Source organism: Pristiophorus japonicus, chromosome 3, assembly GCF_044704955.1.
Source record: "Pristiophorus japonicus isolate sPriJap1 chromosome 3, sPriJap1.hap1, whole genome shotgun sequence".
Lineage (NCBI taxonomy): Eukaryota > Metazoa > Chordata > Chondrichthyes > Pristiophoridae > Pristiophorus > Pristiophorus japonicus.
In genome coordinates, this window is record NC_091979.1 from 244,362,566 (window position 1) to 244,377,289 (window position 14,724).

General features: G+C 44.8%; 1 protein-coding gene across 2 annotated transcripts in view; it reads right to left on the bottom strand.

Annotated features, from left to right (window-relative positions):
- mfsd13a (major facilitator superfamily domain containing 13A) overlaps window positions 1-14,724 on the bottom strand; it is a 66,893-nt gene that overhangs the window by 28,183 nt on the left and 23,986 nt on the right. For both annotated transcript variants that reach the window (XM_070876486.1, XM_070876487.1), the window contains exon 3: window positions 1,429-1,508. In XM_070876486.1, the coding sequence (XP_070732587.1) occupies window positions 1,429-1,508 (80 nt within the window). The remainder of the gene's footprint in view (window positions 1-1,428; window positions 1,509-14,724) is intronic.

Genomic DNA, 14,724 nt, shown 5'->3' on the forward strand with positions numbered 1-14,724 from the left:
CTTCTGTAGCAATGCCTGACTTTTCTTCATCCTGGTAGCATGGCCAAGACCAGGTGGGATGGGATTTGGGCAAGTGGAAAAATTGCGCAGAGAGCTGTAAGCCCATCACTTTGGGCAGGAGTACTAACACTTGGCTGTAACTACATTTGGCAGCTTATTGGAAGGGGAAAAAAGTGCATTAGCTTTCTGTCAATGTCAAATGAAACCCCTTTAAAATGCTACAAAGCACATACACTCCACAAGAAACAAGGATGATAGAAAGCTTTTCAGCTACAGCTGTTTTTCAAACCTTTTCTCATTTTTCCCCACTGTGCTTGCCTATTTTTAAAAAATACTTTAATCTGTTTTCCTCTGAATTTCTTTCCTGTAACTGATATTTCAAGTCATATGTACAATCCATTCTCCTTCTTCAGCTCAATGGTATTTATGAAACAGTCATTAGAGTGTGTGTGAAGGGGGCATAGTTTTGAATTGTAACTCTTTTTCCACCCCCCCGCAAACAATTGTGTGTGCTGGTGAAATGCCTAGAGTTTCCTAGACTATTTCAACTACTGGCGGCCGTGCCTTCAGCTGCCAAGGCCCCAAGTTCTGGAACTCCCTCCCTACACCTCGCTTTCCTCCTTTAAGATGCTCCTTAAAACCTACCTCTTTGACCAAACTGCCCTAATATTTCCTTCAATGGCTTGGTGTCAAATTTTGTTTTATAACATTCCTGTGAAGCGTATCAGGATGTTTTATTAGAGGCGCTAGATAAATACAAGTTGTTGTATATAGGCTGAGCCATCAGCAGAACCTGAAAATTCAATTCCAATTGAAACTAAAACTACTTATGCCCAAAGGAAACTGTTGCTGAGCTGCTACTGCAGATCAATAATGTAACTTGAATTATGAATAAAACAGGAAAAGTGTGTTTAGTGCACTCAATCATTTATGGTGATAAAACATTAAGAAATGCACTCAGGCTGGAAGAACTGGGCCAAGATAATTCAGCAGTTAAAAAAAAAAGGTGGCCATTGGAAAGTACGAAAAGCCAACACTTTGAATATGGACACATTTCTGTGTTGACCGCATGTGCTTAAATGAACAATGGAAAGAATTCATGAGATTTGTTCGAACCCGACATATGCACTTGGCATGCATGAGCAAAAGCAAATCCACATACTGAAAGTAAGTTTTACTTTGAGTTTGGTGTTACAGGAGTCTATTAAATAGTTCTTTCCTAGATTTTACTCGAAACAGCAGCTTGTATTTTTCATTTACAGTGTGTTACTTCTTGCATGTATGATACTAGATGTTCAATAGCCATTGTTACAGCTCAAAGCAACATTTTCACATCAGGCACAGTATCAAATAAGCTCAAGCATTTTACTGTGGTCAATCCAGCTTGAAACATACAAAAGCATATACAGTTTCTTCGTTATTACTTACTGTTGTGTGCTCAGAAATGAGCGATCGCTAAGCCATCCAAACAGTGGATCATTAAGACTGTTCCATAGGAGAAAAATGGTCTGCAAGAAAAGAAAACGCAAATTAAAACAGGAAAACGAGGAAGCACCACCAGCAACTACAGATCGCATTATTGAAGGTGGTCATCTAAATAAGTAAACTCATTAACAGCCAGTGGAACCCAACAGTATCCAGACAAGCTCACTCATCCATGCCACTGCAAGAGTTCATCTGCAAAATGCCCTCAATATTTGCTGTTTTATGCTAACGGTTTAAACATTACTTTCATAAATTGCCAGTTAAGTTGGCCACAATATCTTGTTTCCTTATTTTATTCTTCTGACCTTGCATATTTTCCCAAAAATGATATCTGAAATTATTGATCGATACTAAACATTGCTACATGGAGTGAATCGCAGATGAGCTTTTGCGATTTATATTTATGACCTGGACTTGGGTATAGGAGCCACAATTTCTTGGACACATAGTAAACAATGAGGATAATAACAGACTTCGGGAGTACATAGACTGGTGAAATGGGCGGACACGTGGCAGATGAAACTTAATGCAGAGAAGTGTGAAATTATTCGTTTTGGTAGGAAGAAGTGAAGAAAGGCAATATAAACTAAATGGTGCAATGTTAAGGGACTGCAGTAACAGCAAGACCTGGGGGTTCACATACACAAATCTTTGAAGATGGCAGGACAAAGCTGTTCAGAGCATATGGGATCCTTGGCTTCACAAAGAGAGATGGAGTGTACAAAATCAATGAAGCTATGCTAAATCCTTTATAAATCACTGGTCAGGCTTCAGCTGGAGCAGTGTGTCCAATTATGGGCACCAAATTTTAAGATGTCAAGCTCTTGGAGAGGGGGCAGAGAAGATTTACAATAATACCAAGGATGAGTGACTTCAGTTATGTGGAGAGATCAGAGAAGTTGTTATTGCTGGAAAAAATTGTAGATTGGAAGAAATTGTGAATTGTAAAGAAATAATAGTCTCATACGGTTTTCCTAGCTCAGCAGTTTGCCCAAGTTGATGACACAGAAGGATTCCAGTCATGTCAGATAAGGAGTTGTACAGAGAGCAGAGTTACAAGGAACCTTGAGATAAACAAACTATCCAAGAGAAGGTATGATCTCTCAGGACGGGGAGGGTTTTCCTCCAAGTTGAGAAAAAGAACTCGACATACCATTGGGCACCTTGATTTGGGAAGAGCCCTTACAGGTTAGACAGCCCTGTCTATCTTCTACCCCAGGCCCACCCCTAAAAGAGAGAATAGGAGATATATCTAAAGGGCTTTTTAGCACAGATGGTGCAGAGAAGAGCTGTTCCCGCATGCCAGTCATTGGTCCGATCAGGATCAATATCAGCTGATTGTCACGGTCGTATGTCTATGTCTATTCTGATTAGGTGTTGTGTTTGAACTGCAGCCCCTTAATAAAACACCTCATGACCTTTGGGTAATCTGTATGTGATCTGTGATCCAAATCTTACATTGCTCTCCTTGGAGCAGAAAAGGAGAAGGGGAGATTTAATTTAGGTAAAGGTTTACAAAATTATGAGGGGTTTTGATAGAGTAAATCTGAAACACCAATATTTGCTTATAGAATGAAAAAAAATCTATGCTATATTTGAGTAAGTGGGCCCAAGTTTCCACATGATTTGCGCCTGATTTTTTAGGAGCAACTGGTGGAGAACGGACTATCTTAGAAATCGCAATTCTCCACATTTTTTTTCTGCAGTTCTAGTCAGGTAGAACAGTTCCATTTTGGAACATAATTTTTTCTTCAAAATGGGGCGTGTCCGGCCACTGACGCCTGATTTGAAAGTTTCCACAGTGAAAACATACTCCAAACTAACTTAGAATGGAAGTGAACATTTTTGTAGAACTGAAAAAACCTGTTCTACACATTAAAAAATCAGGCGCAGGTTACAAATTAGGCGTCCAGAACGAGTGGGGGGGGGGGGGGGGGGGGGGGGGGGAAGAGAGAGGGGAAAGGAAGTCATTAAATTCTACAATAAATCCTGATTTATACTAATACAGATAAATCCAACTTGAATAAAAATTTATAAGCAAAGAAAAGATTAAATAAACCATCTTCCTACCTGTGTGAAAGTGCTTCAGCCAGGGAGAATGCTGCAGCAAGTCTCACAAAACGAGGCAGCCGTTCCCCAAAGTGGGGGGGGGGGGGGAGGAAGCCGTTCCAGATGGCCGGGCGGGAACCGACCGACCGAACGCGGGGGGGGAGGGAGGAAGCCGTTCCAGACGGCGGGAGGGAGGGAACTGACCGCCGGGGGGGGGGGGGGGGGGGGGGGGGGGGGAGGAAGCCGTTCCAGACGGCGGGAGGGAGGGAACTGACCGCCGGGGGGGGGGGGGTAGGAAACCGACCGACCAAACACAGAGGGGGGGGGGGGGGGGGGGGGGAGCCGTTCCAGAAGGCGGGCGGGAGGGAACCAACCGACCGAACGCAGGGGAGGAAGCCATTCCAGACGGCGAGGAGAGACCCAACCGCTGACCGAACGCGGGGGGGGGCGGGGAAGCCATTCCAGATGGCGGGAGGGAGGGAAGGAGACAGAAGGCTGCAGGAAGCCTCAGAAATTGAGGAGCCATTTCCCGACGGCAAAAGGGGGAGGTCGTCGGGAAATGGCTGCCACAACTTTGAGGCTTCCTGCAGCCTTCTCAGTGCTGATGGCAATGTGCTTTTATTAAAAAATGTTCAAAAACTAATCAGCTACAAAGAACTACAAAAATGGGCGAGTGCCAATGTTTCCTTCACACTGCGCGTGCCGGCAGGAAAAAAACTAATTTAAATAGTACCTGCCCCCTCCCACTTACAAAATCGGCGCAAGTGTAGGCTCCGCCCCCCTGGGCACCACGCCAAACAGACAAGGAGCTGCAGGGCGCTCCAGAATCGCGAGGTTTTTTTCCAGCGCTGTTTTAGGCGCGAAAAACGGGCGCCCAGCTCGGAGGGGCGCCCGTTTTGTATCGTGTGGAAACTTGGGCCCAGTATGTTTTCTGTTTCACCCATGTAATATATTGGACAATATCGTCCTTGTTAACAATATCCAATTGGCACAAACACAGATCTCCTCCCATAAATAACCATTAAGGACGGGAATGCTTAATGTTAGAGATTTGTTCCCTTCCTCACGAGTGGAAGAAAAAAAAAAATATATAAATATTTTTCAAATCCTTATACAATTACATGTTTTGTGATCACCTTTTATGGTCTCTCAAGCTGCTTATTGGCCCAGAAATTCTGGCCTCCCAGGGTCCGTATGCAGTGTCTACGGACCCGGGAAGGCATCGCAAAAGCCGGTTTTCAATGCACAATGCGCATGCGTTGAAACCCAGCTTTTCCAATCTGTCAAGCTCGAGCTTGACAAATCCTCCGCATCTCGAGAGCGAGGACATTTGCAAGGGCAAGATTGCGGTATTTACCCATATCTTGACCAGCAAATGTCCTCAAAACTCTTGTGCCTGATAAAAGCAAGCGCATAACCTATATTTACATGTGTAAGAGTCTTAAAACACAATTAAAAACACACATTTTATGCATAAAAACCCTGTCCACTAGGTTAAATTTATTTTAAACCATATTTAAAAAAACTTTAAAAACTCAGGAAAAAATTCTAAGATATTTATTAACTTTAATTTCAATTAATTTTAATGTGAGGTGTGTTTTTTTTTCGTGTTATTGTGTTTGTTTTCTTTCAATTAATAGCAATGAGAACTCAGATACGGAGTTCCCATTGCTATTAATTGAGAATACTGTACTTGATTGGCTGAGCAGTTACACATGACTGCATCCTCTGCGTGGGAACCTCGAGGACGGGAGCGCGCTTCGCAGCATGGGAAGAGACGCCGCCCCCCTCACTCCCACAGGAATCGCAGGCTCCCCCCCTCCCCCGGACCACCAGGTAAATTCATAGAAATGTTTCAGGTCGGAGGCAATTGCCCGTGTGAAGCCTCCGACCGGAATTTCAGCCCCTGGTCTTCTATGTCATCTCTGCCTACCAGGGTCTGATACAGAATGCTGGGAGATTCTAAAGCTAACCCATCCAATTCTCCTAGGGGACCGAGGGTCTAGTGAGAAGGAGGAACTGAAGGATATCCTTATTAGGCGGGAAATTGATGGGATCGAAGGCCGATAAATCCCGGGGGCCCGATATTCTGCATCCCAGAGTACTTAAGGAAGTGGCCCTAGAAATAGTGGATGCATTGGTAATCATTTTCCAACAGTCTATTGACTCTGGATCAGTTCCTATGGACTGGAGGGTAGCTAATATAACACCACTTTTTAAAAAAGGGAGAGAGAGAGAGAGAGAGAGAGAGAGAGAGAGAGAGAGAGAGAACGGGTAATGATACTTAAGGGGTTGACTGTGGATGGGCAATGGCAGACATTTAGAGACCGCATGGATGAATTACAACAATTGTACATTCCTGTCTGGCGTAAAAATAAAAAAGGGAAGGTGGTTCAACCGTGGCTATCTAGGGAAATCAGCGATAGTATTAAAGCCAAGGAAATGGCATACAAATTGGCCAGAAATAGCAGCGAACCTGGGGACTGGGAGAAATTTAGAACTCAGCAGAGGAGTACAAAGGGTTTGATTAGGGCAGGGAAAATGGAGTACGAGAAGAAGCTTGCAGGGAACATTAAGGCGGATTGCAAAAGTTTCTATAGGTATGTAAAGAGAAAAAGGTTAGTAAAGACAAACGTAGGTCCCCTGCAGTCAGAATCAGGGGAAGTCATAACGGGGAACAAAGAAATGGCAGACCAATTGAACAAGTACTTTGGTTCAGTATTCACTAAGGAGGACACAAACAACCTTCCGGATATAAAAGTGGTCAGAGGGTCTATTAAGGAGGAGGAACTGAGGGAAATCTTTATTAGTCGGGAAATTGTGTTGGGGAAATTGATGGGATTGAAGGCTGATAAATCCCCAGGGCCTGATGGACTGCATCCCAGAGTACTTAAGGAGGTGGCCTTGGAAATAGTGGATGCATTGGTAATCATTTTCCAACATTCCATTGACTCTGGATCAGTTCCTATCGAGTGGAGGGTAGCCAATGTAACCCCACTTTTTAAAAAAAGGAGGGAGAGAGAAAGCAGGGAATTATAGACCGGTCAGCCTGACCTCAGTAGTGGGTAAAATGATAGAATCAATTATTAAGGATGTCATAGCAGCGCATTTGGAAAATGGTGACATGATAGGTCCAAGTCAGCATGGATTTGTGAAAGGGAGATCATGCTTGACAAATCTTCTGGAATTTTTTGAGGATGTTTCCAATAAAGTGGACAAAGGAGTACCAGTTGATGTGGTATATTTGGACTTTCAGAAGGCTTTCGACAAGGTCCCACACAGGAGATTAATGTGCAAAGTTAAAGCACATGGGATTGGGGGTAGTGTGCTGACGTGGATTGAGAACTGGTTGTCAGACAGGAAGCAAAGAGTAGGAGTAAATGGGTACTTTTCGGAATGGCAGGCAGTGACTAGTGGGGTACCGCAGGGTTCTGTGCTGGGGCCCCAGCTGTTTACATTGTACATTAATGATTTAGACGAGGGGATTAAATGTAGTATCTCCAAATTTGCGGATGACACTAAGTTAGGTGGCAGTGTGAGCTGCGAGGAGGATGCTATGAGGCTACAGAGTGACTTGGATAGGTTAGGTGAGTGGGCAAATGCGTGGCAGATGAAGTATAATGTGGATAAATGTGAGGTTATCCACTTTGGTGGTAAAAACAGAGAGACAGACTATTATCTGAATGGTGACAGATTAGGAAAAGGGAAGGTACAACGAGACCTGGGTGTCATGGTACATCAGTCATTGAAGGTTGGCATGCAGGTACAGCAGGCGGTTAAGAAAGCAAATGGCATGTTGGCCTTCATAGCGAGGGGATTTGAGTACAGGGGCAGGGAGGTGTTGCTACAGTTGTACAGGGCCTTGGTGAGGCCACACCTGGAGTATTGTGTACAGTTTTGGTCTCCTAACCTGAGGAAGGACATTCTTGCTATTGAGGGAGTGCAGCGAAGATTCACCAGACTGATTCCCTGGATGGTGCGACTGACCTATCAAGAAAGACTGGATCAACTGGGCTTGTATTCACTGGAGTTCAGAAGAGTGAGAGGGGACCTCATAGAAACGTTTAAAATTCTGACGGGTTTGGACAGGTTGGATGCAGGAAGAATGTTCCCAATGTTGGGGAAGTCCAGAACCAGGGGTCACAGTCTAAGGATAAGGGGTAAGCCATTTAGGACCGAGATAAGGAGAAACTTCTTCACCCAAAGAGTGGTGAACCTGTGGAATTCTCTACCACAGAAAGTAGTTGAGGCCAATTCACTAAATATATTCAAAAGGGAGTTAGATGAAGTCCTTACTACTCGGGGGATCAAGGGGTATGGCGTGAAAGCAGGAAGTGGGTACTGAAGTTTCATGTTCAGCCATGAACTCATTGAATGGCGGTGCAGGCTAGAAGGGCTGAATGGCCTGCTCCTGCACCTATTTTCTATGTTTCTATGTTTACTACTAAGGGGATCAAGGGGTATGGCAAGAAAGCAGGAATGGGGTACTGAAGTTGCATGTTCAGCCATGAACTCATTGAATGGCGGTGCAGGCTAGAAGGGCCGAATGGCCTACTCCTGCACCTATTTTCTATGTTTCTATGTAATTATAGATTGGTTAGCCTGACATCAGTAGTGGGGAAAATGTTGGAATCAATTATTAAAGATAAAATAGCAGCGCATTTGGAAAGCAGTGACAGGATCGGTCCAAGTCAGCATGGATTTATGAAAGGGAAATCATGCTGACAAATCTTCTGGAATTTTTTGAAAATGTAACGAGTAGAGTGGACAAGGGAGAACCAGTGGATGTGGTGTATTTGGACTTTCAAAAGGTTTTTACAAGGTCCCACACAAGAGATTGGTGTGCAAAATCAAAGCACATGGTGTATTGGGGGCAATGTACTGACGTGGATAGAGAACTGGTTGGCAGACAGGAAGCAGAGAGTCGGGATAAACGGGTCCTTTTCAGAATGAGACAGTGACTAGTGGAGTGCCGCAGGGCTCAGTGCTAGGACCCCAGCTATTTACAATATACATGAATGATTTCGATGAAGGAATAGAGTGTAATATCTCCAAGTTTGCAGATGACACGAAACTGGGTGGCGGTGTGAGCTGTGAGGAGGACGCTAAGAGGCAGCAGGGTGACTTGGACAGGTTGAGTGGGCAAATGCATGGCAGATGCAGTATAATGTGGATAAATGTGATGTTATCCACTTTGGGGGCAAAAACACGAAGGCAGATTATCTGAATGGCGGCAGATTAGGAAAAGGGGAGGTGCAACGAGACCTGGGTGTCATGGTTCATCAATCATTGAAAGTTGGCAAGCAGGTACAGCAGGCAGTGAAGGCAGCAAATGGTATGTTGGCCTTCATAGCTAGGGGATTTGAGTATAGGAGCAGGGAGGTCTTACTGCAGTTGTACAGGGCCTTGGTTAGGCCTCACCTGGAATATTGTGTTCAGTTTTGGTCTCCTAATCTGAGGAAGGACGTTCTTGCTATTGAGGGAGTGCAGCGAAGGTTCACCAGACTGATTCCCAGGATGGCTGGACTGACATATGAGGAGAGACTAGATCAACTGGGCCTTTATACACTGGAATTTAGAAGGATGAGGGGATCTCATAGAAACATAAGATTCTGATGGTACTGGACAGGCTAGATGCGGGAAGAATGTTCCCAATGTTGGGGAAGTCCAGAACCAGGGGACACAGTCTTAGGATAAGGGGTAGGCCTTTTAGGACTGAGATGAGGAGAAACTTCTTCACTCAGTTGTTAACCTGTGGAATTCCCTGCCGCAGAGAGTTGTTGATGTCAGTTCATTGGATATATTCAAGAAGGAGTTAGATATGGCCCTTCTGGCTAAGGGGATCAAGGGTTATGGAGAAAAAGCAGGAAAGGGGTACTGAGGGAATGATCAACCATGATCTTATTGAATTGGTGGTGCAGGCTCGAAGGGCCGAATGGCCTACTCCTGTAGCTATTTTTCTATGTTTCCTTCCCTGTGGAAATCATTTGGACTCTGCTCAGTACGTCCATGGTACAGGACAGCCAGGAACCAGTGCACCGTGGCTGCAGTGTGTCCAGCTGCGTCTTGTGACGTCACTGTGGTGCAAATAAAAGGAAATGCCTATTCTCACCACAAGGATTAAGGAGAGGACAATACTCACCCAACACTTCGCTGTAATGTGTAATTTGATCCCGTACTGCTGCAGAGCCATTCAAATTCACTACAATGTGTCGTTTTATGCAGTCGTCAGGCAAGTCATAAAGTTCAGACAAGGCAGTGTTTGTAGAGAACAGACAGTGCTAACTCTTGCTTTGTTATGCTGTATTTATTCTAGTTATAACAGCATCAGCAAACTGAGAAATATGACTAAAATGATGTGTTGTACTGAATTCGAACACTGGTATCTTCCATCAGCATGAAGATGTTTTTAGGTCAAGTTATTTATTTAAAAACGGTCAAGTGAGGAAAATCTACTTTCGTGCTTTTGGGCGGGGGGGGGGGGGTGGGGAGTGGGAAGGAAGTGCGTCCCTTTTTTCCTAGACATAAATCACAATATCACAAAGTCACACCTTCAATTTCTTCATTTTAAAAGAAAAGGTCCTCAAGGATTGTCTCTCTTCCCCCGCTAGGATTCTCCAGTGTGTTACCCAAAGTCCCACCCAAAAATTGGTTAGCTCAAAACACCTCTAGGCTGCAGTCACACGCCCTGCTGTTTGCAATGCAGTTGCTTCAGGACACCCTCCAAGCCTTCCTGATAAAGTGCAACATCCGCACCGACACCTGGGAATCCCTGGCCAAAGACCGCCTGCCCTAAGTGGAGGAAGTGCATCCGGGAGGGCGCTAAGCATCTCGAGTCTCGTCGACGAGAGCATGCAGAAAACAAGCACATGCAGCGGAAAGAGTGTGCAGCAAACCAGTCCCACCCACCCTTTCCCTCAACGACTGTGTCCCACCTGTGAAAGGAGACTGTAATTCCTGTATTGGACTGTTCAGTCACCCAAGAACTCATTTTGAGAGTGGAAGCTAGTCTTCCTCGATTCCGAGGGACTGCCTATGATGCTGATGCTTTAGGATTCGCCCTCATAATTGACAACAGTGGAGCAAGTCAGCTTGAAGCTTCAACTTAAAAAAGGTCTTCACACCAGCAATAAAATCGACACCTTCAAGACCAAAAACAGAAGCTCAAGTCAAAATGATTATTTTCTGCGATGAAAAGGGGAGCACTCAGAACTGAACTGACTTGCCTTAGACTTGTGTTCCCCTTTAAATAAAAAAGGTATCTTAAATATAATAAAGCCAAAACACAATCAATACAATATTTTAATAGCAACCCTCACTTTCTTCTAGTGGAGAAAATAAAACTGGTTTGCTGGTCAGCTAGGATCATTCATGGGTGCATCATAGGCAGTGCCTCGAAATCGAGGGAGACGTGCTTCTACTTGAAAAGTGAGTTCCTGGTGACTGTACAATCCAATACAGGAATTGCAGTCTCTGTCACAGGTGGGACAGTCAGTCATTGAAGGAAAGGGTGGGTGGGGAGTCTGGTTTGCTGCTTGCTCTTTCGCTGCCTGCGCTTGCTTTCTCGAGGTGCTCAGCGCCCTCCCGGATGCTCTTCCTCCACTTAGGGTGGTCTTTGGCCAGGGACTCCCAGGTGTGCAACATAGTCTGACTGAAGGGCTACAAAAGATTTCTTTACGAAAGTTGCCAGATAAGGCTACGAGCATCAGTAAGAGACATTAAATGTTATACGCAATTCTAATATAGATAGGAAACAAAGCATTCTGTCCATCCTGGCTTTCCAACTCATTTTCTGCCACAGGTGTCTTTCTTAGACATCCTGCCTAGCTTCAGAAAGGGAGAAACTAAACAATTACTCTTGCGATTCTGTTAAATAATTTAATAGGACAAGAACAAAGCTCTCCATCGCCCAAACATTACTGTAGCTGCATTATTAAAATACCCAAATTAAATGCATAACAGATAAATGATCACAGTAAGTGCCGAGTTATGTTCATGATCTACTTAAAAACACTGAACTTTCCAAGGAGGAAAAAAAATCTAACATTTAAAAGATTTTTTTTAATTTACTGAGATTACACAAATCAGCAAAAAAAGCAGGGTCACAGCCAGCTTGTTGAAAATGTGAAGATAGTTACAATGGTCCCAAGTTTCCACATGATTTGCTCCTGATTTTTAGGAGCAACTGTTGTAGAACGGAGTCTCTTAGAAATCAGAATTCTCCACATTTAGTTTTCTGCAGTTCTAGTCAGGTAGAACAGTTTCACTTTGGAACAGAATTTTTTTTTTCTAAAAGGGGACATGTCCGGCCACTGACGCCTGATTTGAAAGTTTCCACAGTGAAAACGTACTCCAAACTAACTTAGAATGGAGTAAGTGAACATTTTTGTAAGCTTGAAAAAACCTTGTCTACACTTAAAAAAAAATCAGGTGCAGGTTACAAATTAGGCATCGGGAACGAGGTGGGGGGGGGGGGGGAAGGGAAGTCATTACGTTCTACAATCAATCCTTAGTTATGCTTATACAAATAAATCCAACTTGAATAAAAATTTATAAGCAAAGAAAAGATTAAATAAACCATGTTCCTACCTGTGTGAAAGTGCTTCAGGCAGGCCTTTCAGGCAGTGGTGTGGAGTCGCTCTCGGGGGCAGGCAGCAAGCAGCCTTGGTGCTGAGCTTCAGTGCTTGAGGCAGCAGTGTGGCGTCGGTCTCGGGGGCAGGCAGCAAGCAGCGCTTGAGGCAGCGGTGTGGCGTCGGTCTCAGGGGCAGGCAGCAAGCAAGCAGCCTTGGTGCTGAGCTTCAGTGCTTGAGGCAGCGGTGTGGCATCGGTCTCGACGGCAGGGGCAGGCAGCAAGCAGCCTTGGTGCTTGAGGCAGGCCTTCATTCCCCGCGAAGATGCAGCACCCGGACGGACTGGAGGCCATTCGGCCATGGGATTGCAGCGGCGTCAGTGGCTGGCCGGGAGCCAAAGAACAGCAGCAGCCTTCGAGCTGCGAGGGGGACTGACTGAGGCCATTTGGACAGGGAGAGGCAGCCACATCGACATCTTTATATTTAAATTTGCAGAATGGGTGCACCACATATTATGCAATGGTTTACTTCCTCATGCAAGAAATTCTTTGTTCTTGGTGGAAGTTGATCCATTGCAAAGTTGAATTGGCACTTTTATTTCTCCAAACACAGTCCTTAATTTGCAGGCACCGGTTGTGCAAGTTTAGCAGTGAAAAGCTGAACTCACTGATTTCAGCAGGTGATTTATTCAGCAGTGCTGCTAAAAGCACTCCCTCACACAGAAATATCAAGAAAATTAAGCCTTTGCAGGGGTCCAGGAAACAAATCTTCACTTTTAAAAATGGCCGCGTGCCAATGTTTACTTCAGACTGCGCGTGCGCAAACGCTCCAACGCGCACGGTTGCCGGCACCTAGAAGCCTCATTTAAATTGTACCCGCTCCCTCCTACTTACAAAATCGGCGCGAGTGGTAGGCTCCGCCCCGTGCACCGTGCCAAGCAGACATCGAGCTCCAAGGAGCTGGAGAATACCGCATTTTTTTTCCAGGCGCCGTTTTCGGTGCGAAAAACAGGCGCCCAGCTCCGAGGGGCGCCTTTTTCGCCGCGTGTGGAAACTTGGGGCTTGTGTGTCAGCTATTTCCATGTACTGTAACTGAGTAGAAGCACGCAGGCTAGCAAGTACAGAGGAGCTAAAAATTGTCAGTGATTGTACATTCTGTTCTGTACAAGCAGATCTTAAATGGTCATGGGTCAAAAGACCCACTTTTTAAACAAGATAGTGCTGAGAGAGACAGGACCAATTGCATGTAGAGTCTTAAGCAATGGAACACAAAGAGTGCATGTACTTTTATACATTTTACCAATGATGTACCTGTAAAGATTCAGCAAAGAATGACCCATCATTTTATATCCATTCTTTAGTAAATGCACCATAAATTTTGGACACGGAAATATGATTAACTCATGTGGCCAGTGTTAATCAGAAAATAAATATGTGGCAAGTATGATCAAATCTATTTGTTGTCCCATTCAGAAATAACATCCATTAAAGAGAGGCAAGATAGAAGGTAACAAAGCAATATTGAGAGATGAGGACAGCAGACTGATTGAAAGACAAGCTGCACAACCTCAATTCATCTCTGACAAGTAACCTTCTGTTAGGAGTCTGAAAGTCCATGTGTAAATCTGGGATAATAAGGCCCAAATTTCCCCATGAGTTGCACCGTTTTTTTTGGTGTAACTTGATTTTTCTGGTGTATCTTTTTAGTTATTTAACGCGGCAGTTTAAGTGAGTTAGTTATGTTTTTTGTTAGGACAGTTTTTTTCCACCAAAGGGGGTGTTCCCAGCTACTTACACCGTTTATGCCAATTTGGCCAGAAAAAAAGGGCAGCTATGCGTCCACTTTTGTCCGCACAGAAAGACGTTACTTATAGTTAAGGAATCGGCGCAAATAACATTTCAAGCACCGAGCAAAAGCAGTCATAACCGTTCAATAAAAAAATAAAGTGAAGTAAAGAATTAAATTAAAGTACTGAATCAAATTCTACCTTAAACCAAACTACACAGCGGCTGGCCGTGTGGAGTTCGTTCAGCCAGGGCAAGGTGCGGGACAACGGCAAGCTCTTCGACCAGGGCAAGAATCGGGAGAACACGGCATACTGGGGCTGTAGGAGGGAGGAGCATCAACGGAGAACGCGGCAGGCTGGTGGTGGGCGGGGGGGGGAAGACGACGAGTATCAACGAAGAATGCGACAGATTGATGGGGGGGGGGGGGGGGGGGGGGGTGGGAGGAAAGAGAGGGGGAGGGAGGAGAAGTCACATGATTGAAGGGGGAAAGAGAACAAAAGACCTTTGGGTTTCTTACCTTGTTTGGGGAGTGAGAAGAGCTGGGCTGCCATTTTGCACCACCTTTAACCTTTAAAAGTTTTAATTTTACTTTAAGGATGGGTGCTTCAAGCTCAATGCCGCAGATTATTCAATGGTTATGCATCACTGTGCTACATAGGAGAGAACTGATTAGAGCTCATCGCATCAGGAACATCAGAGTCCATAGGCTGCTGGGCAGGAGGCGTTACACACCTCAGCGATTCGAGTCAGGCGTTCCTACCTGGACCTGAGTGAGGCAGATTGTGTCAGAAGGCTGCGTTTCCGCAGAAGTTGTCCCTGAGACCTGTGAGTTG